At 33.0% G+C, this 21809-nt stretch overlaps 1 protein-coding gene, 2 long non-coding RNA genes and 1 other non-coding gene across 11 annotated transcripts; 3 read left to right on the forward strand and 1 right to left on the reverse strand.

Annotated features, from left to right (window-relative positions):
* The first annotated feature begins 386 nt into the window (after nt 1-386).
* LOC145629586 (small nucleolar RNA SNORD96 family) lies at nt 387-475 on the forward strand. Its single transcript, XR_014111750.1, has one exon. It is a non-coding gene; the product is annotated as a small nucleolar RNA SNORD96 family (small nucleolar RNA).
* Nucleotides 476-696: 221 nt separating this feature from the next.
* Nucleotides 697-2994, forward strand: LOC145626670 (uncharacterized). Its single transcript, XR_014111052.1, has 3 exons — nt 697-2025; nt 2466-2696; nt 2792-2994. It is a non-coding gene; the product is annotated as an uncharacterized LOC145626670 (long non-coding RNA).
* A 2884-nt stretch (nt 2995-5878) lies between these two features.
* Nucleotides 5879-11429, forward strand: LOC145628904 (uncharacterized). 8 transcript variants are annotated; one of them, XR_014111507.1, is made up of 8 exons: nt 5879-7292; nt 8582-8642; nt 8952-9032; nt 9121-9230; nt 9676-9748; nt 10094-10176; nt 10316-10375; nt 11202-11429. XR_014111507.1 is itself a non-coding variant. In XM_081681334.1 (7 exons), exons 4-7 carry the CDS (start codon nt 9199-9201, stop codon nt 10511-10513), a joined length of 402 nt encoding a protein of 133 aa, XP_081537460.1. In that variant the 5' UTR covers nt 5879-7292; nt 8582-8642; nt 8952-9032; nt 9121-9198; the 3' UTR covers nt 10514-10913. The 8 variants fall into 8 exon arrangements, 1 of the variants encoding a protein (XP_081537460.1); XR_014111505.1 differs by lacking the exon at nt 11202-11429 and having other exon boundaries at nt 5879-6038; nt 7141-7292; nt 10316-10913; XR_014111509.1 differs by lacking the exon at nt 11202-11429 and having other exon boundaries at nt 8558-8642; nt 10316-10913.
* Nucleotides 11430-14580: 3151 nt separating this feature from the next.
* Nucleotides 14581-21007, reverse strand: LOC145628905 (uncharacterized). Its single transcript, XR_014111511.1, has 3 exons — nt 20865-21007; nt 18542-18606; nt 14581-14893 (listed from the first exon to the last, which is right to left on the reverse strand). It is a non-coding gene; the product is annotated as an uncharacterized LOC145628905 (long non-coding RNA).
* Nucleotides 21008-21809: the final 802 nt, after the last annotated feature.

Genomic DNA, 21809 nt, shown 5'->3' on the forward strand with positions numbered 1-21809 from the left:
CAATTGCAATGGTTGCATAAAATGATAGAATTATGGGTGTTTGGGGAAAATGTTGAATGCTTCTTGTTGATGTGCTTGGTTTATGAGCCGGTTTTCGGCTTTAAATTTGTATTGCTGGAGATATGATGATTGAATGGGTAGGATCTTGGATCTTATGTGTATAAACGATAGAGTCAGACAGCTAACATTATGTCCGTATCCACCTGAACTTTGATAGACTTGAACGAGGTTTTTGAACAAAACTTTATAGCCAACAGATGCATTTCAATTAAATGCAATAGGCATCCTTAATCCTTTGAACATGATTAGTGTTTGTGGACTGCTATCTTTATGGGCTGTTTGGCATTGTTGAATATGATTTCATATTTTAATTTTTTAAAATTAAATAGCCAATGATGAAATCAGTTAAAAACACTATCTTTCAGGACTGATTAGCCCAAAGGCTTTGTTGAAAAAATCTGCAATTCCGAGGCTTTTTTAATTATTCATTTGTTAAAGTTTTGATTTTTGTTCTTCATTTTAATAATATTTGATATTATTGTATTGCCCTTTTATCCTGTGATGGCAAGAAATATACTTTTGAGTTGGATGTTAACCAATTATGCTTGTTTTGGACATATTGGTATTTCCCTTGCTGATGAGCTGTATTATCTTCTTTTGACAATGCTTTGCCCAGATGTACCAAGATGGCAGTAGTTCATGATAATGCTGAAGGTATACTCTTTTTATTTTTTTTTACAATATCTTATATTCTCATGGTATTTTAAGTTGTTGGTATTCTTTGTGACAAGAATCAGCTTGCCTATATTGTTTATTTCTTCACTGCATTAGGACTCTTTGCTTTTGTATAAACCAAAATAGTGTAATTATCACGTATTTATCTGTTACAAACTAAATATCAATTTGGGTTTTATTGAAGTCTCTAGAATTTGACTACTTAGGAATAGTTTATACTTAATCCTTGTGGTGCCTTATTAGGTGAAAGATGTTTTTTTAGTTTTATGCTAATATGCAGCATTGAAAGATTAATATCAGGTTCATATTTGTTTATGCACCACTACTCCTATGTTATCCTATTATCTTGTTTGTGCTAGAACTTCAAATCACTGTGGATTGTGAGTGAACATCGTTTGTATCTTCAAAAATCTATGTTGATTTGTCTTAAATAGGAATCTCTTTGATGCACTAATTTAATTATCTTTTATGATAGAAAATTGAACTTTAATTAAAATTGTCTATCTTCTAATAACAATATAGTTGTAATAAAGGAAAATGATTGGTAAATATATACATTCATTCATTACAATGGCATTAAGAAGGACCTTAGTGAGCTTTTAAGTTCCCATTGGAAATTGGAGGGTTATTTTTATTAAGGAAGATCAAGGCAGAGCACAGTTCTATTACAATGCGAACTCGAGTTCGCCATTGCAGAGGGAGAGCAAAGGGAATATCCGTCAAGGTTGATATTTGATATTTTTCTTCTTGCATGTTTCATTCTCTATTTTTCTATTTCTAACCTGTTATATTCTATTGTTCTTCACTGTTATAGCAAACTAATCAATTAGATTCTCATATGGCCAGTGACATGCATGCTGCATTGAACTTGGATGATGGATTATTGGATATGATTTGTTGAGACGGCTATCACTTTGAGTCAGAATATCCCAAAACAGAACCATTGCATATATGGCTATCCCAATTGATCTCGACAATAGTTGCATGATAATTAGCATTTACCACTATGAGTTGTATTCTTTGGTGTCGTTGATTTAAGGTTATTAACCTGACAGACAAGCTGCTTCGTCTGAAGTAGAAATTCATGGAGGAGGATCAATCTGAATGACTAAACCACTTAACAGATATATGCAGTGAGGGTCACCTAGCATGAACACGAATCTGGTCTGAGTGTGAGGATCACCTAGCATCAGTCATTGGATGCACACAGGAAGATCTGACCTTTTTCAAGAGCAATGTTAGCCATTCTCCCCTTGGCGAGCTCTGTCAAGGCATGACTTCTCTATCTTGGTAATTATTTAATAATATACTCAAGCTGGACGAATCCTCTTTTGCCTTTGCTATTACTTGATTGATCTCTTGATTTGAATGAGATGTTATTTTTTTATATTTAGCTACATTGGAACCTTAGGTGCATTGTTCTAAATATAGGTTCTGATTGTCTGTTTTATCTCTGGTGGTCAATTAATATTATTAGAGTTCTCATCTAAGTGACTATTAAGCCTTAAGAATATGAGCATGTGATAGTGTGATACTGCAAATTCCTTTATCTTCTACCATTGAACGTGGTTTTTAGATTATCCCAAATAAGTGAAAATGATTTTATTTCGTATATTTTCAGGTTTGGCTACTATTTGATCAGTTGAAATCAAATATTCTCATGATAATCACTCATCTGTGCACTTTGTATATTTCCTCTTTAAAATTGTAAATATTTTGTTCAATTACAGTTGTTTTGTATACAATCGGATAGAGAGTGGCTACAATAATGCTGGACAAAGTAGGAGCTGAACTGATGGCTGTCGGATATGGATTACATGCAGTAAACACTCTCAAATCCTCTCTAAATGCCGAAGGATGCTGCACAACATCTCCCTAGCCTACTAGAAGGAGCAGCAAGTATAACTCCAACTCTAAGCCGGAACTTCCTTCCATTTGACTTTATTCTGATGCACTGTCATGTAATACACTTCATTGAATTATACTGATTATCCAATGTATTCAGAGTAGTTAATAAGTTCCTTATTTCCTACAATATACTGTTTTGTGACTACAGATGACAGATGGGTTAGCTATGAAGCAACGAAAGAGATTCGAAAATTGGAATCAGGAACAAGTGTATTGTTGCTCTAACAGAACACACAATGTCGTAAGATAGACAAATATACAGGTTGTTGTTCTCAAGATCAAGTGCTTGTGTGATTGAAAATGTGTATAGGTGGATCCAAGTGTCTGGAAGAGTCAAAAGACTAACTTTTGTTTGTGGTGATGATATATAACCAGGCTTTGGGGTATAATAAAATAGAGAGAAAAAGGTAATACCTTACTAACCTTAATGTTCTTATAATTATTAACTGGTTCACAAGTTTTAGATTCTAGAGCTTTTTCTTACTTCAGCTAATATGTTTATGTGCGTGGATGCTTCTTTCCGAAACTTGCTTTCGTTTGGGAGTTTTGAACACAATATTTTACTTCCTTATGGAAATGAATAAGGACCATCAATCTGGATATCTAGCTGTAGTAAAAGCTAACAACATATCTTAATTGTGTTTTTTTTTTTTTTTTTTTTTTTTTTTGGGAAGGCTCATATCTTAATTGTTCAGTGACAACTTAGTGGTTATTGAAGTATATCTTAAGCCATTCTTAAGGTGAATAGTTGGAGTTTTCTAATTTATATTGTGGCTACATAAAATTGCCTCTTTGCAATATTTCAGGTTTTTCTACTTGCATTCTTCTGTCGATTTAATTGAGCAACCACGAGGTGTCAATGGCAGAAAGTTGGTTATTTATTTGGAGATTGATTGGGTCTGGTCTGATTGTATTGAGTAGTAGAAATTTTGTAGATTTCAATTTGAAAATTTGAGGAAAAATTGTAAATAACATGTGCCATAATGTAAACAACTTTTATAATTTTTCGATTTTTCCTTGGCTGTTCAATTTAATACATTCTTATTTTTTTACAAAAATTATTATGTAAGTTGTTAAAAATTAACCCTTTTTCTCATTTGTTAAACATTTAAATAAAATTCTTAATATTAGAAGATATTTTTGTTTATAAAATGAGGAAAGTTTGAAAAAAAAAAAAAAAAAACATATATAGACAATCAATCAGTTTTAAGTTTCAACAAATTACTCATGTTATAATTAACAAGGAGCCTTAAAGATCATTGTTTACTTAGCATTGTCATCAACTTAATGAGGTTAAGTAATAGTTGTTAAGTAAATAATTACAAGCTAAGTATTTAGCGGTGTTACAATATGCAAAATTGTAAAATATAAGTACAAAAAGTACTTAATGAGGGAAGGGAAAAATCAAATTGAAAAATAGTTTTTGAAATTTGTAAAACATTAAGAAAATGGAGGAGAAGGTAAAGGAGAAGAAAAGTAATGAAACAAGTGAAAATGAGGTAAGGTGAGGTCAAAAGACGACAACACTAATAAGAATCTATAGTAGGATCATGCTAGGTTTGTACATTAATGTTTTTATGAGAAAGAGAGAGTACAACCTGTAATAAAATTGAGATAGATAAATTTCTTATAAACATGAATCCAAATGAATAAGGTACATATGCAAGTAGAACTTAACTATAAACTCTATCTGCAATTTGTTAAAAAAAAAATAAAAAGAGAAAGAGACCACATAAAAAGAGATTACTAAATAAAAGATAAAGAAGATAATTAGGGTATAAGTAAATAAATAAGATAAATAGAAGATTTTTACCTCACTGGTTAAAGCCCTAAGACCTATTTCGTAAAACGACACAATAACAAGATATCTATGTTATAATATGTGAAAAACCTTTTAGATAACTGTTTAACAACTTAAACTTATAAATATGATAAACTTATTGATTATCTTGTAGTCAACATGAATGAGAGAGAGAGAGAGAGGGTTGCTTTTAACTTTAAAATTTTATGCTATACACTAATCTCAATAAGTATTGTACTATATACAAGATACTTATCCTAAAATTAGGATTCTAACACCTACTTGTCTATGTTCATTTTAATTTGAGTAAGGGTTGGTATTTCCTTTTACCAATCCTCCAATCGCCCTGATCGCGCCACCCAGTTTGTTAATCTTCCAATCGATTTGATCGCACCACCCAGTGTGTCAATCCTCCACTCAGTCCTCCAATCGCCTTGATCGCACCATCCATTTTGTTAATCCCCCAATCACCTTAATCGTACCACCCAGTATGCCAATCCTCCACTGAATCTTCCAATCGCCTTGATCGCATCACCCAGTTTTTCAATCCTTCAATCGCCTTGATTGCACCACCCAATTTTCCAATCCTTTAATCGTCCTGATCACGCCAAGCCCCATTCATCATATGTATTCATTAAATACCGATGCAACAATCACAAATCATAAAATTTTTATTTCCCGTCTAATTTCATGAAATTGAAGGAGCACTAGCTACTAAAAATTACTAACATATACCGTGAGTAATTTGTTGAAGCTACCTTACTAATCACATATAAAGGGAATAAACAATCAAATAATAACTAACACTATTTACAGGTGATAAATCAACATCTAATCAAACAACTTACAAAATAATAACAAATTAAGATCACCTAGATTAAAATGTAGCAATAAATTCAATTCAATCAACACACGTATATTACACTACTACTTCCTTCGCAACATAATCTATTCCATCAGATTTCAACTTTGATCAACGCTAACAACTATTACTTAACCTCATTACAAATAAAACATTAGCGATGTTTAAAGGTTTTCTAAAACTGCCCACTCTGGCCTCTATGTCTGCATCATTATTTACTATAACTAAAGTGATCATTAGCCAAATTAAATTTAAGGCTAGCCAATCAGAGCAAAAGAAAATCGACAAACAAAACGCAACCAATTACATTAACACATAAACTACGACTAATTATACACTAATCACCGAGGTGAAATCACATTGGGGGACCGCGCGCGTAGCGCGCGGGCCAACAACTAGTAAACCTTATAAACATGCAAATGTAAATACTGTAGCTTGTGAATAGTGTTGTGTGGTGCTATTACAGCCTTGCCCCCAACATTAATGCATTTCCCATTTTGCCCCTTATTCTTATTGTTTGTTGCTTGCTGCTCTCCAACCGACTTACTCTCTCACCCTTACTTGGCCTTTACTCTGCTGCTGTTCCCATTTTCCCCCTCTGTATTTTCATCTCAGAAGGAAAAAGGGGAAGGAGAGAGAAACCTAGAGAGAGAAACCTCTGTATTATCATCCCTTTCGACGATTTTTCGAGTCTGAGGTTGTGGAAGATTTTCCGATCATCACATTCATCAGGTTTGATCTCGTTTCTCTTTCTCGATTTAGTTTTAAATTTTTAGGCTTTACTTGTTCGATTGTCGTGGATTTTTTGCATATATGTTCTATGTTTTCGAATTTTTGGGGTTGAATCTTTGTGGGTGTATTTGTGCGAAATTGTTTCGTTTTTAATGGGGTTTATTTGATCAATTTGTTTTCGATTTATTGGGTTTATTTGTTCGATTGTTTTTCGATTTTTTAAGGGTTTATTTGTTCTATTTATTTTCGTTTTTTGGGTTGAATTTTAGTGCCTTCTTTGATTGTGTGGTGGTTTTTTTGGGTTGAATTTGAGTGATTTATCGTTTGTTTTAGGTTGATTTTTTTTTATTATTATTGTTAGTAGTATTATTGTCTGATTTGTCACAGGATTGTTGATCTCCAGGTACAATTCTATCTCTCCTTTCTCTTTCTTGTTCAAATTGGTTCAATTTTCATCTAATCTTTAATATGAATGTTGACTGTGTTTTTTTTTTTGGTTATTTCTCCTCTTTTTTCCTTTCTTTTCTATGTTTTTTTTGGTAATTCTTCTTAATTATAATCTGAATTTCGATTGTATACAAAGTCAAGCTTATAGTGAGCAAGATCATTAATGAATAAGGAAGAAGCAGAAGTGCGGACTTTGTATTCATTTATATTCTACATTTTTTATCTTCATTTACCTCTTATTCTTACTTCTTTTACTACAATTTCATCGAATTTTCTCAATTTTCTTGGGTTCTTTCATTTAATTGTTTTCGTTTTTTCTTTACTAATTATTTCATATTCTTAGTAATTTTGTCAATTTTTTTATGTCATTTGATGAATATGATGATCTTACGTAAAATGGGTACTTAGATTTGTTACTTAATTACTTTGTAAGTTTAAAAAGTTACCCACAATTAAGGAATGATAAAAAGATAAAGGCTACATTTAATCGTTTGTTGTTAAATTATGGGTAATTTTAATTTTCATCATATTTTTTTGTAAAAGATTGATAGAATTTTCTTTACATTTTTTAAAATGGCAACTTCGAGGAACAAAACATGTTTTTCTTACTATTTTGATAAAAAAATCCGAAGTACACAATCTGAACCAATTTCAGCATTTAAACTCTAAAAATGACAAAACCAACAACGTTAGATCAGCTGCCAGAAGATGTAGATGACTTGATTGACCTCAACTTGCTGTTCTCAACCCCATTTTGTTGAAGAAACCTTGCAGCAGGATCCTGAGGACAATGCAGACAAAAACGCCGTGAGTCTATAATGCTTGATTGCATAATGTATTATTGTTCTCAGTTTTTGGGGTTATTTATCATATAATTCCTTTTCTTTAGTATCTAAACCTTTCACAATTTAGTGAGTTGCTATTCACCTTTAGTTCTTGACTGTGTGTGTGTGTGTCTGTGCTCGTGCCTGCGTGGCTGCGTGTACTGATATTTGTGCTGTGCTGAACTGCTGATCCTATATGGAATATGTATTTACCATCCATTTTCATTCACAGAAATTTTAGTACAATATACTAAATTAGCCATGAGTACACGTAGTTAACACTATCTACATTTGTAGATTGATCTTGGTTGTATTATGCTTTTTTCTAATTTTGTTTTGACCTTGAGTTTAGATAAGTTCAAAGTATTAACTCATCAGCTATGCTAAATTCTGATGAGAGCTTCCTACTGCTTATTCCAACATCTCAATTTGAAACAAAATCCACAATAAAATTAGATTACAAGTATGAACCAAACAACAAAAATTCCGTGAACAAGGAAGCCATAGAAGCTGCCAGAAATGGAAAGAGAAATGCCACATCCTAAGCCCATAATCATTACGGTTGATTCACCTTCACCTCCAATTGCACCTCCAATATGATGATGTAGTATTAATAAGTGTGCAGGTTTTAGTAGTATCGCTATAAAGGTTCCTCGATTGACTGATAAATGCTTAACCCTTTGTTTCTTGTGATTTTGCTATTTTTGTTTTGAATTTGTTATGGTGGATTGAATTGATTCTCTGCTGATGATGTCTTCAGTATTACTGGACTCTTGGAAAGCAAGGGTTCCTCTTGGTTATCTCTTACTCCTTAAATTTGCTTTGGGTTTTGTATTATAATGCTTATTTTTCTATCAATTGTGTGCATTTTTGTATTAGTTGTTGAATTCTGGACATTTAGCTAGGTGTAAATTACAAAATAAACTTGATCATATTCTACATTCAAAGAATAAACCAAAAATTGGGGCAAACAAACAATCTAAATCAAAATAAGGCTTTTCTATGGGTATTATCAGTTTATATTTATGAAAATGAAGAGGATGTGAAAGAAAGAGCTAACACGTGGTAATATAACTGTCAAGGTTTTCTTTGAGTTTTGATCTGATGAACAGCTGCTATTAGTGGGTAGATACTGGGAAAACACTAACCACCTTTATCATTTTCCATGATTACCTTTTGTTGCCATTGGTCATTACTTTCTGAAGCTTTATTAAATCAATTTATAATCTGTTTTCTTGGAGAATGAAGATAATGTGCTTGCTTGTTAATCAGTTGGGGACGGTGGGTAAAAAGCGCTTCGACAATTACAAGCTGAAGAAGATGAAGAGGAAAGGTGGTAACCTAATCATCTAATGATTCACTCCGCTTATTGTGCTTCCCATCCTTAAGTATGTAGACATTTGATTATTTATTTCCCATTAAAAGGTGCTTACACTGTTACCCATGTTATGTAAAGTATTTGGCTTGTCAAATTTGGATATCTTTTCTGTTGATCTTTGGGTCAAAGTCTCTTATGAGATCCCTTGATTTTAGATATATATTTGATGCACAGAATCTATTACTTGATTCTTTTTATATCTGGCTGCGTATGATCTAGCTCCCTTGTCTGACTGGTGTCCATTATGAATTGTTTGATTTACAGAAAGGTTAACCTTCACAAATTCCAGCAGTTGAAGTTGAGCCTCAAGGATGCTCTTTTAATCCAGAGGATGAGAGGCACAAGGTTATTAGTTATTACCCAATATCTCTTATTGTCTTGCGGTTTTAACCACATCAAACGTTTACTTAATTTTAATCAATGAGCATTTTAGGACTCCTTGGCACAAGATGTTGCAGAAGAGATGAAGAAAATTATAAAAAAGAGCTGGAGCCTGAGCCAATTCCTTTAAATGTTCCTGGAGAACCAGTCACTGAAGATGATGTAAGTTTTTATTCATTTTAGCCTGCCTGGTTTCGGGCATTGTAGATAAATTAAGGGAAAATCGTCTGCGTTGGTTTGGACATGTAAGACGGAGACCCGAGGGTGCACCGGTGCGAAGAGTGGAAGAGTGGGACCATGGAGGGATTAAACGAGGAAGAGGGAGACCAAAGATGACTTGGTTGGAAGGAGTGAGGAAGGATATGAAGTGCATGGATTTACGTGAGGATGAAGTTTTGGATCGTAAGGGATGGAGGAGAAAGATTTATGTTGATGACTACACGGAATAATCAAATTTGGTTCATGTTAGCCGACCCCACTTTTGGGATTAAGGCTTTGATTGATTGATTAGCCTGCCTGGTTTGAGCCTTGTGCCATTTGTAGTTGTCTTGTGAAGCAACAGAAGATCCCGACAATAGTAACATTTATCAGAAATATTTTCTGGAAGTGGACAATGAAGACGATGAGGAAATGGACGAGGAAAATCAAACTGAAGATGGGAATATCGAAGATGAAAAAAGGTAAATTTTGCATTACTTTTATAAGTAGAAGACTTGTACTCTTATATATGTGTGCCATAACTTAGAAATTATGTTGGACTCGGAGTTGGTACTTCTGAAATATTTGGCACAATATTTTGATTTTTGGTACAAAATATGATCTTTTTACTCCATATTTTTTGAAAGGTTTTTCTTTTTCTTTCACAAAAGTAATGTTACATACTTCTTTTTCGGGTTTTTTTTTTTTTTTTTTTTTTTTTTTTTTTTTTTAAATTAAATAAAGAAGCTATGCCCAAAATTACCTAAATATTTTAGACAAAATAAATATTTATAATTTGATAATTTATTGATTGTTTTGTGTTGCAGTTACTGAGGATGAAGTGGATCTTTTATATGACTTATTCAATAAACTCAGCAACTCTGTTGTCAAAGATGGTTTTATTCAAAAGGTATATAAATATCCTTGATGTATAAGTGATAATCTGTTTTATATGGTAGCAAATGAAGAGTTGTTATGTATTATATTATTGCTATATCAAGTTATTATTGTTTCTTTATTCTAATACAATTATCAATTATGATGATCAGGAAGAACTTCAACTTGCATTATTTAAGAATAGTATGAAGAGAAGCCTTTTTCTTGACAGAGTATGTGTTTCCTTTTTGTTGTTAGATGCTGATGTCCCATATTTCATGCAAGAATTTCCGATCTATAGTTGTTCACTTGTTCTTTTTCCTTCAGTTTACATAATAGTGAAGTATTTTTTGCCTTACAAGATAAGTTGAGCAGTGTTTATTAAGTATGAACTCTTGAAGTTATATTACTTCAGAATTCAGAAAACTGGCTTTGTCTTGCTTTCATGGGTAGAACATGGAGGCTGGTTCATTCATTGGGAACTCTTATCTTAAATGTCAGTCTGCATTATTTCATCTCATCATATTGCAGATGCTGATAGTTGGCCAAAAGCTTATGAGTGTATCTCTTGCTGTTATTTAGATACTATATTATGACTGCTGTTATGCTCTTAAACTAAGCTAAAATTTTGTAGAGTCGGTGGATTTGCACTTGCAAGTTAATGCCAAGTACATTAAGATTAAGACTTTGTTGTTGACCTTTGAACTATGCGTCTATATGTTTTCCATTTCTATACAACTATACAAGTATATATGAAATATATATTTGTAATCTTTGAACTGTATTTTTATCCGGGACAATGGTCCTGACCGTGGAACATGAATATGATTTTCAGTACTGTGGACTGCTGGTAGATGTATAAACACTATGAAGTGCTAAACTTCTTTATTGTGTACTTTGTCTCTGAAGAGCTTAGTAATTTTTTATTGAACAATTGAGGACAAAATTTATAATTTTTTTGTTGCTACTGGTTCAGGTTTTGTACTTCATTATCAGGCATTTTTTACTTGATCTCGGGTTTTTGCATATTTTATTGTTGTCCCGTTTTAATCATTTCAGGACGAGCTTAGGCAACTATGCTTATATGCTGTTTTGTTCCTTCCATTAAAGAGCATGGTGTACAGAGATAACGAGAAGAAAGTAGCCTTCAGATTTCTGACCCATCCCCCCTCCCACACCCAAAAAAAGAGAAGTATAAAAAACACACTTTTGCACAACCCAGTCATAGCATCTAATTTTTTATATTTTATGTATTTATATTTATTTATTTATTTTTATTTGGAGGTCCTAGATTATCCACCAATTGAAAGGTCCTCCGGTACTCCAAGAATAGCAGTACACGAGGGGTATCAAGAACAAGTTTTTTGCAAGAACCAGCTTAGTTCACTAAACAACCCTTTAAATGTACTGCATCAGTTACAAACTCCAACAATTATAATTTTCAATAGAAGAACCACTCGAAAATTTTCTACTTTAAATAGTCTAACAAATATGTATACAATTCTTTTATATATTTTATATTTAATCCATTTTACATTACTTTAACCTCTAAGATTGCATTTCCTTATTACTAATCCTTATAATCACAATCATTTTAAAATAAAGCTCTTCGAAATTATTTAGGTACTCAATAAACCATATTATGTTCTGAAATAATATCTAAAACAATAGTATATTTTTTTAAAAATCATTAAATTCTAATAAATTCTAAATAACTTCACTTATATCAATTGTTTTTCCATACATATATCTCTATAGAAACTTTATCACTATTCCTTGTTAGTACTTACAAATTCTTGTATCCTTGCTATTACAACACCCTAATACAACCACGAATATTACAATCGAATTTTACTTATCTTACAAGCTTTATCACTACCCCTTCTAACAACTTTTAAATTAAAACGCCTCTATAATCTTAACCTAAACAAAATCACGAAGACCTCAAAAAAGGAACAATTTCACGAATCATACTTATCTTGCCGTCGAGGGAGCACGCGCAACGCGCGTGCTCCAACGACTAGTATTTAATAAATATGAAAGATCCATGTAATTAAATATGTCATGTACTAAGATACTTTCTTGAATTTGTCTTTGAAAAATTGCCACCAATCATGTAAAATTGAATCGGCATTTCGCAAGGGACCGTATTTGACCTTAAGTCCAATTTATTGGTTGAACAAGTAATCACTTTACTCATTTTGTGGAAAGCACAATTTTAACTTTCTTGTCCGTACATGTTATCATAATCAAATTTATAAGACAAAAGCTAACGAATGCTCTAAGGACATTGGATAAGATAACTAAAAGTAGAAACATTAACTTGTAATGAACATTAATTATACCAATTGCCATGTGACTTTGGCATACATTCCTAAATTAATACCATTTTTGGAATTATTTTAACGAATTATCTAACGCCTTGATGAAGACGTTCGTTAGCAAGATCTATTTTATAATGTTCTACACTTCTATTTATACATGAAGTTCCATTACTTGGATTTTTGTGTCAACAAATACAAATTAGGAAAACTAAAAATATTGTAACAATCCTCTTTTTATAGTCTTTAATAATACTATGTTTAATTGATGCCAAAAAAAATTATATCTGTCTAGAATTTTGTGAGAAACCTTACTATGTATCATCTAATGATTGAACTTGTTTTTGTTTACAAATCTATTGTTAAGAATTTTAGTTGTTGAACTGAAATTATTTTTTACTAAATAAAATTCATACACTGAACTGAAATTATTTTTCGCAAATAGGTAATTTGTTAAAATCGCTAATAGTGTTAGCAGTTTTATTATAAATAATGCAAATTTTTGGCCATTTATTTACAAGTTTGCCATTGATAAACATGCCATGTTTATCAAAAGGATGGACTTGCCCCAATTCACCTCTATGATCAACATAGTTTGACAATATAGTGTTTAGTCATAATAGATTAACAGCCAGCTCAAACATGTGCTTCTTCCGCTGTTATTCTGCTAATCACCAACAACCATAGCCAAGACTGTAACTCCATTTGTTAACGCAAACAATGGTGTCTAAGTTGTTTACTCAATTGAAGCTAACACTGACATCACCATCTTCTTCATGTCCAAGCTTCATCTATTAAACCGTCCAACAACACCACCATCCCTAGTGGCGAAATTAAACGAAAATCATATGAATAAAAGATGAAATTAAGGGCTTGGTCAAACCCAAAGGGTAGGAGTGACCATTTTATCTTGAAATTAAACAACCCAAAAAGCTTGCCATTATTGAGAGAGAGAATGAGTGATTTGGGGCTGCCAGTTGAGAGAGAGAAAGAAAAAGAGTGATTTAGGGCTTGCCCCTAACCAAACGGACTTTTGGTAGTGGAAAAATGAATATTACCAAATCATTTGTTATTTTTACCAAAATGTCCCATATTAAATGAATGCAAAACCAAAATTGCCCTTAAATTACGGTTTATCATGAAGATCAACTCGCATTAACCCAAAAGGATCAACATAAGGTCACCGAAAAAACTGTACTAGATGTCAAACTGAAGAAGGTGAAGAACAGCAAATGGTGTTCAGAAATTCCGAGTTAGGAATTTTAGGTGAAAGAGAAAGAATCTCCTTAGACCTCTTAAACCACAATTCTGAAATATAGGCTCAAATGGCTCATAAACAGCCTCAACTTTTTGCATGCCAACTTCCTTGACAGACACTAGACGACATCCACTTTGGATTATGCCAGCAGCCATGTAAATTCAACAACAAAAGTTATAACCATTAGAATAGATGCAGGCAATTATAGACAAGGCAAATTGACAAACAAGAACAAGAACAAATTGGCAAGGCAAAAGCTGCAGCTATAGCAGCAACATCCTTGCGAGGCCAGCAGGTGAAGATAGGAAGGAAGCGTGAGCAGAAGGGGAGATGTGTAGAAAAAGTAAATCCAGAAATATGACCTATACTAAAGAAAACATAGCAAGGAAATTAAAATTGACAAAAATGTACATGTACTTTAAACATCCAAATAGTCAAGCTCAACACCTTCTCATTCAATGTATATGCTTGTGCTTAAATCAAAATTTAATGGACTACATAGAATATTAAACGAAAATATATATTCTACGTAAATATTCAATCGTTTGTACCAGTAGCATCGGCCAGCAGTTATTGTTTATCTACCATATTGAATCAAAAGTTGCTAATGCAATCAACTATCAGAGTCATTGGAGAGAGAGAGAGAGAGAGAGAGAGAGAGAGAGAGAGAGAGAGAGAGAGAGAGAGAGAGAGCTATCAGAGTCATTGGAGAGAGAGAGAGAGAGAGAGAGAGAGAGAGAGAGAGAGAGAGAGAGAGAGAGAGAGAGAGAGAGAGAGAGAGAGCTATCAGAGTCATTGGAGAGAGAGAGAGAGAGAGAGAGAGAGAGACGGAAATTAATCAAGAAAGAAGAAAGGGAAATAATGAGAATTGAGCTTTAAATTCTGTAAGTTTTATATTTGGTTCAACAAGGGAATGAAAACAAACTTCGCCAGTCATAACTAAAGTTCAAAGTTTCTGCGTCTAAAAAAAAAGTTCTAAGTTTCACCATCTTCAGCCCCAGCACCACCATCTGGCATCGGAAGTTCAGGGCCCAGACATGGCCAAGCACGGAGAGAGAAGCTACAGCATACAGGTGATAATCAGCCGCCACCATTGATCTTACTCACCACCTCTCAGAATTGTCAAGTTGCAGAGTATGTTCAGGAATTTCAATATCTTACAATTCAGCAAACTGTTCACATGCTTCCAAAACAGACAAGAGTCAATAATTTAAATTTATGGATCAGGAAGTAAATATATAATTTCAAGATTGACACAGCAAAAAAAAAAAAACACTTCAGACCACTGTGCAAAAAGTAGTCATTTAGCAAGATTTCTACCTCTTGCTACACAAAATATATGATGCTATGTATAATAAACTGGCTATGGTTCACCTGTGTGGTGTTTTTAACATCATCTCCTTCATATTAATTATGATAGATAAAGCAATTTACAACTAAGTCCTAATATGCTTCCACAATATACAAACTTTGTCAATGTTTAGGAATAATGGAGCAGATAACATCAGAAAGCAAGCATACCATACAATAGTAGTAAAGCATGACCAAAACTTGACAGCTATTTGGAAGCAACCTTATCAGTAATACTACACAGTCAATAAAAATAAAAATAAAAAAGACAACCTCACGCTGAGATTTACACAGGACATGTAGAAATAAAATACCTACAAAATAATGTACTCGCTTTGATTATTTTAAGTTGTGATGTTAGCATCATTGTCTTCATCATTAAGAGAAGTCCCAAAGGGTGAGATGAGACTTTCAACATGCTGGTGTACTGCGAACACAGACTCATCAAAATCGATACCATGGAAAGGTTCAATATCTTCTACAGCCGGGTCAACCAACTTGAGCTGTCGTGCATGTTTAACCAAACACTTGCCACTTGGGGAGAAATTCATCCACAAGGGGTATAGTACACTACTGCAAGGGACTGAGAACAATTTCTCAAGGGAATTACCATCACTCTTTTGCTTCAATATCCAAACCTCGCGAGGCTGACCAATCTTATAGCGATATAGTGCTAAGCACCCATTAATCACAGAAGACATAATAACAAGATCACCACTTCCTGGTAATGGTATTTCTGTTATTTGTTCGTCAACAAAATTACAACAGATAATACTCTTTGTGCATCCAGCATTTCCCCATTTTCCAACGGTCCAGTACAGAGTATCATTAATTAAAACCCTGTCCATTTTAATGAACTCAAAGGGTTCACATCCATTATCACATGATAAAACAGAGTATTTCCACGCTCCAGCTTTCAGCGAGAACACCCAAAGACGGATGTTTTTTGATAATATAGCACTTGTGGGGATAACAGCAACTATCATATAATCATCGATAGCGGATACATATCCAAAACCACCTTTACCCATGAAACCATCAATAGGGGACAAAATATTGTGATATTGATGAGTCGCAGGGTTCCACAAAGAGAAAAAAAATCCACAACCGCTTTGACAATACAAACATACCAAGCCATTACAACAACCAACAACAAACACTAGATGTGGCATACGATGGCTTACATGAGCATCTAAATGAACTAATTCTTTCAAATTGTTGGATTCGTCGTAAGATAACGAGTAAAAATTAAGCTCAAAACCTGGCATACCATCAATTATCAGAAATTGAGGAGCAGAAAATGATAAATCAAGGTGAGATTTAGCAAATTTGGGAGTAGAAATAAGATAATACCAATTCTTGCAAACAGATTTGAATCGAATTAGGGATTTTACCGGAAGCCTGGGTAGAATTTGCACAAAAATTAGGTCATCTAGAATGGTTAGGGTTATGAGAGCCTTCATCCTTTCCTTAAAGATTTGTGTTTCACTCATATTTGAATGAAGTTGGAAATTCTGTGTATGCCCCCTTTAATCTTTACTTCCTAACACTGGAAATGGTGGGTGTGGACTGGTGGCCAACAGTAACACTTCATAAATTTGAGGGCTGACATTAGAGCTCACAATCTATCTATCTTTATACTACGATGTAAACAAGCAAGTCGACGTAAGCTTAATATGTGTCACATTCTGATTTGCTTGTCTTGTATGGAAAAAAATACTTTAAAATATTCTGAAAATTGAATATTTGACGGTATAAGTTTGTTTGCTATTTTCAGCTTATAAAGAAGATTTATTATGATTCTAATATATGGAGCAGTTATGAATGAGATCATTTTTGTAAGCTAATACTTCCTCCGTTTCAAAATAAATTTCCTAGTCTGACTTTTGTACTATTCACATGCACCACTTTGACCAATTTTGTACCTTATACATCTTATTAAACATAATTAAGTGTGTAGTTGTTAGAATCGACTCAATGTAAATTTTCTTAATAATATTTTTAAAATCATCTATACTTATTGATCTAAAAGATATTATTAGTCAAAGACATGTGTCAGTCAAATTGGGGCATTAATTATGATATGTAAATTGTGAACCATATCATTGATAAAAAATACATATATGTAAAAAAAAAAAAAAAAAAAGATATAAATATAATTACTTATGAAAAGGTGAGATGCATAATGACTAAATTACTAAAAAGTAAAAATTGTTCTACTATTTGTAATATTTTGTTTATAATTTTTTTTATGTAAGGCAATTAGGTATTCAAATAAAACCTCCCTAATATTAAAGAAGAGGTGAAAGAGTGGTATCTAATCAAATAGTCATGAGCCTAGTCTAAGTATTATCTAGTTCATCTTAAACCTGATGTGTTATGGTAAGTAGGATCATAGTTACTCGAGTTCATCCTAAACATGAATACTGAATAAGTTATGGTAAGTAGGGTCATAGTTCCACGAGATCAAACGATCTTACATTTCTATAATCACTAAGCCTAAATCTTTGCTTAGAAAATTCAATCATCGACGAGGACTTATAAGGAGGTGTCCAGACTCTAGCCCTCATTTGCAACTCTTGATAGAGAATTAACCTCAACAAGATAGGATGTTACTAGCTAAGTAGTCTCCTAATTTTAGGAATAATTATCCCTTATCCTACATACACAAGGTTAACCAATCTAACTACTGCGATGGATACCTCTTTCGAGGCTCTCCAATTCTAGGAATAGTTAGCTTGACCATCAAAGCAAAAGAAAAATATAAAAATAAATAAATAATGTCAAGATAGCAACTCCAATATACCAAATCATATAGCCAAGCATTATGCAAGGGTGAGAATGGCTAAATCATGACTTTCTAAAGGTCACACATCCCCTAAATCAAACCCAACCCCTATATCAAAGAACCTACTCAATCATATTAGAAGGAAACAAGTATACTAAGCTAAAAGAACCATAAACTATTTGGGTAGAAATCCTAACTTTTTTTGTCAAAAGTAAAAAGAATAAAAAATAAAAATAAAAAAAATAAAAATAAAAAAATAAAAAACTTTAAACTAAACATGAACAACATTACCATACGGTGTAAAGAACTTCAAACTAAAGATAAACAACAAGAACAATTATCATCAAAGATTAAAGGATAGAAACTTGTACTAACGAACTCCTTGAAAAGCTTAAGAAGAAATGAACAGCAAGCTTCCAAAGCACTGGAATTCAAAGTTACAACTACAAAGATTAAATTTTGAAAGAAAAGGAATTAAAAAGTTAGAATATCAGAAGACTAGCATCAAAATATACAGAATTCAGAAAATGCAATTAAACGTACTCAAAAACAAGAATGGCTTATCATAAACCCACAAAGAAGAAATACAGAAGGGTCAAACATAAAAAATCAAAAAGGAAAGAGCAACAAAAGAAACAGAGAGATGTAATTTTTAGGTGAGCAGAGAGGTTAGCAAACTCACTTTTATCTTAATTGCAGCTCTTGCAGGTTTGGGTGGCAGGGGCTCAACTCCATGAATCATTTTATCTAAAATGTCAAAAAATAGGATCAATGTATTTAGGCTCTACTGATATTTAAAGGCAAAAAAATCTAAATAGCTCAAAGAAAAATGTTCTCTTACTGAAATAAGTAACCTATGGAATATAAACAGGACTGTCTTTCGGGTTGCAGAGCACCACAAGTATATATTTAATCACCACTTCCAAATTTTATACTTTATGATTATGCAGAGCATTTATCTGGCTTCTAATGTGGACTACCTAGCTGACCCAAGGCACATTTACAGACTGCTTTGGCAGCACTTGATGGTTCTGCTTAGACATGGGATGGTGCTACCGAATGGCATTAGATAAGCTTCTTTTGTGACCTCAACAAGAATGTTTCACGGCTTCCACAGATCTACAATTACTTCTTGTCAGTTGCAATTTTCTTATGTACATTATGAATCAGTGGATGCTTCCTTTTTTGACAATAGACTTTCAGTAATCCAGTATATATCATAGAACTGCTTGATAGTATTAAGCTTTTTTAGTCCCATCATACTTTTTTTTTATTGTCCTCAATTTGGTTTCACAACAAACAGTGCATTCCACAAATAAATTACACTTGTTGATTTGAAATAAAACAGACCTTCAAATTTTACAGCAATTCCTTTACTAAAGAATCCTCATAATATAACTATTCATTTACAATATATACTATTGCCCTCTTTGATTAGGTGTGAAAACTCAAAAGCAAATTACGAGAGCTTGCCAAACGGGTTGATAATGATAGCTAATAAAACCATCAAATTCATAATGAACTAAAAATTATTGAATACATATACTGTGTAGTTCTTTTTATTACAAAGTCTTACTACTGACATCAAGCAGCAAAAACATCACAACAATAGTATATGTTTGCAGTATAACAGTTAGATATACTTGCAAAGAAAACGTATGCTGGAATATTAGATAACCTAAGCAAAAACAAAAACATATACGAAGTAGTTTTTAAGTTGATTGCCATTTGCTAGGATAAAAAAGCATATAATATAATCCATATAGAGAACAGGAACAATCCAAAACAAACAATCTGCTAAAGAGTGAAGAAACTATAATCTAAAGGAAGACAAGTATTTTGCATGACAAACAAGCAATAAAATGCCAGATAAAGAGAGAGAGAGAGAGAGAGAGAGAGAGAGAAACAAAAGGGACATTGTGAAATTGTTAGATGTGGCACAAAATGCACGTAGTACAAGATCTATCTTTTAGTCTGGTTCACACCATGACCTTCATTAATAACAAACTTGCATTGCTCGAAAAGATAAGATGAGAGTATGAGTCTGAAATTAAGGCTATATGCATCCTATGGATGTGTAAAATTTTCTTGAGATATTACTAATTACAGACCTATATTTTGTACTCCCTCTATCCCTAAATGGTTATATGAGACAACTACTTTACTCTCACACCAAGTACATTTGGCTCTACCACATTTCCCTCTCATCAACTTAATCCCACTAAAAATTAGACATGTAACATCACCCCAATGAGGCAAAAAATAAAGGATGGCGGAAGTATTAAGCACTTCCCAATTGTAAAGAAAGCAACAGGACGCAAGCAAAGTAATTGATTAGCAAATTAAGTAACACTAAATTTGATAGACTTAATGAGAACCATTTCTCCCAAGATTCACAACCACCTTTTGTCTCAATATCCAAAGATTTGAAGCTTGACTTGGCCTATGGCAACTATATGACAAGCACCCATCAACCACAAAAAAATTTACGGAAACATAGACACTATAACTTCTTCGCCATCACTGAATCATATCAAACAACGCATTATACTCATGACTCATCCAGCCATTAACCGAAATCAAACAACGAAAACCCGAGCCACCTAGTTTCCACCTCACATTTAATGTCACACTTGATGAACATAATCTCTTTCTATATCCCCACTTTCAACAATCAAATCCAAATTTAAGATCATCTCTAACATAACTAAGGCATGCAACATGTATATCTAATAATCACCAATCAGGGATACTGATTTGACAATATTCACTGATTCCTCATAAGCAAAACAAACCAATACAGTAAACTAATATCAATTATAATTTCCTGAAATAGGCCATTTCAATGTCAAATCACATAACATTTGTTATCAATCAATCAAATTGTAAGGACAACGCGGATAAAAAGGAATGAAATTGGAGGTGAAATTAAGCAAAATCAAGAGTATGACTATAAAATAGTACTGATTTTAGCAACTATGTTTGAATCTAATTAGGAATTTTACCTGAAAATTTTGAGGCTGTAGGAGAAATAAGATTAGGGTTTGCGGCAGAACATTTTCAGTCGTCATCTTCTTCGTCAGCTCTTGATTTCCCCTGTTAGCAAAAATAGCAATGGAAGAATATTGGTAGAATGGAGTTTTTTTTTTTTTTTAAAATAGTACTCCCTCCGTATTTTTTTAAGTGTTACACTTTTCATTTCCGGTCGTATTTTTTTAAGTGTTACACTTTTTTTGGAAAAAATCTACATTAAAATATTATATCTCTCTCCTCTCATAGTCTCCACCAATGAAGCACGAAAACTCTTAATTTTAGCCACGTATCGTTTCCGAAACGTTTCCGAAACCTCTTACGTTTCGAAACCCGTTTCGAAACGGCTCATGGAGTTTCCTTGTTTTGTGAAGCGTCTCGCATAATTTAACAGTTCGAAAACCCGTGGGAAACTTAATTAAGGATATAAATAAGCGTTTCCCTTTTAAAAGAAAGCAATTAAACCCTTATATTCACAAATTACGAGCAGTCAAGCAGCATAGTTACTTGAGTTGTTTTTATAATTGTCGTTTCCATGCTTTGGAGATCCATGTTGCTGCCATCACCGCCTAGCTAGAACAAAGTCGATCTAACTACCACCGAACGATTTCACTAATTTGATGTTTTTCTTGTATTTAATTTGGAAAAAAGGGAGTTCTTGCAATTTATCGAACGAAGTATCTGTTTGTTTTTATTTTTTTTGCTAGTTTATTTGGTATTTTATTCTGATTAAATGTATTTATTTATGTATTTTTAATGTGTCCCCGTTTCCCATAATTTTAAAATTTCCGTTTCCCCGATTCCCCGTTTCCCCGTCTCCGTTTCCATTTTCCGTTTCCGTGCAACCTAGGTCTCCACCCAAACCCACTACTACTTCTATATTATATCTTTCCTCTCACATTTATTACTTTTCAATAAAC

Source organism: Chenopodium album, chromosome 4 (assembly GCF_948465745.1).
Source record: "Chenopodium album chromosome 4, dcCheAlbu1.1, whole genome shotgun sequence".
Taxonomy (NCBI): domain Eukaryota; kingdom Viridiplantae; phylum Streptophyta; class Magnoliopsida; order Caryophyllales; family Amaranthaceae; genus Chenopodium; species Chenopodium album.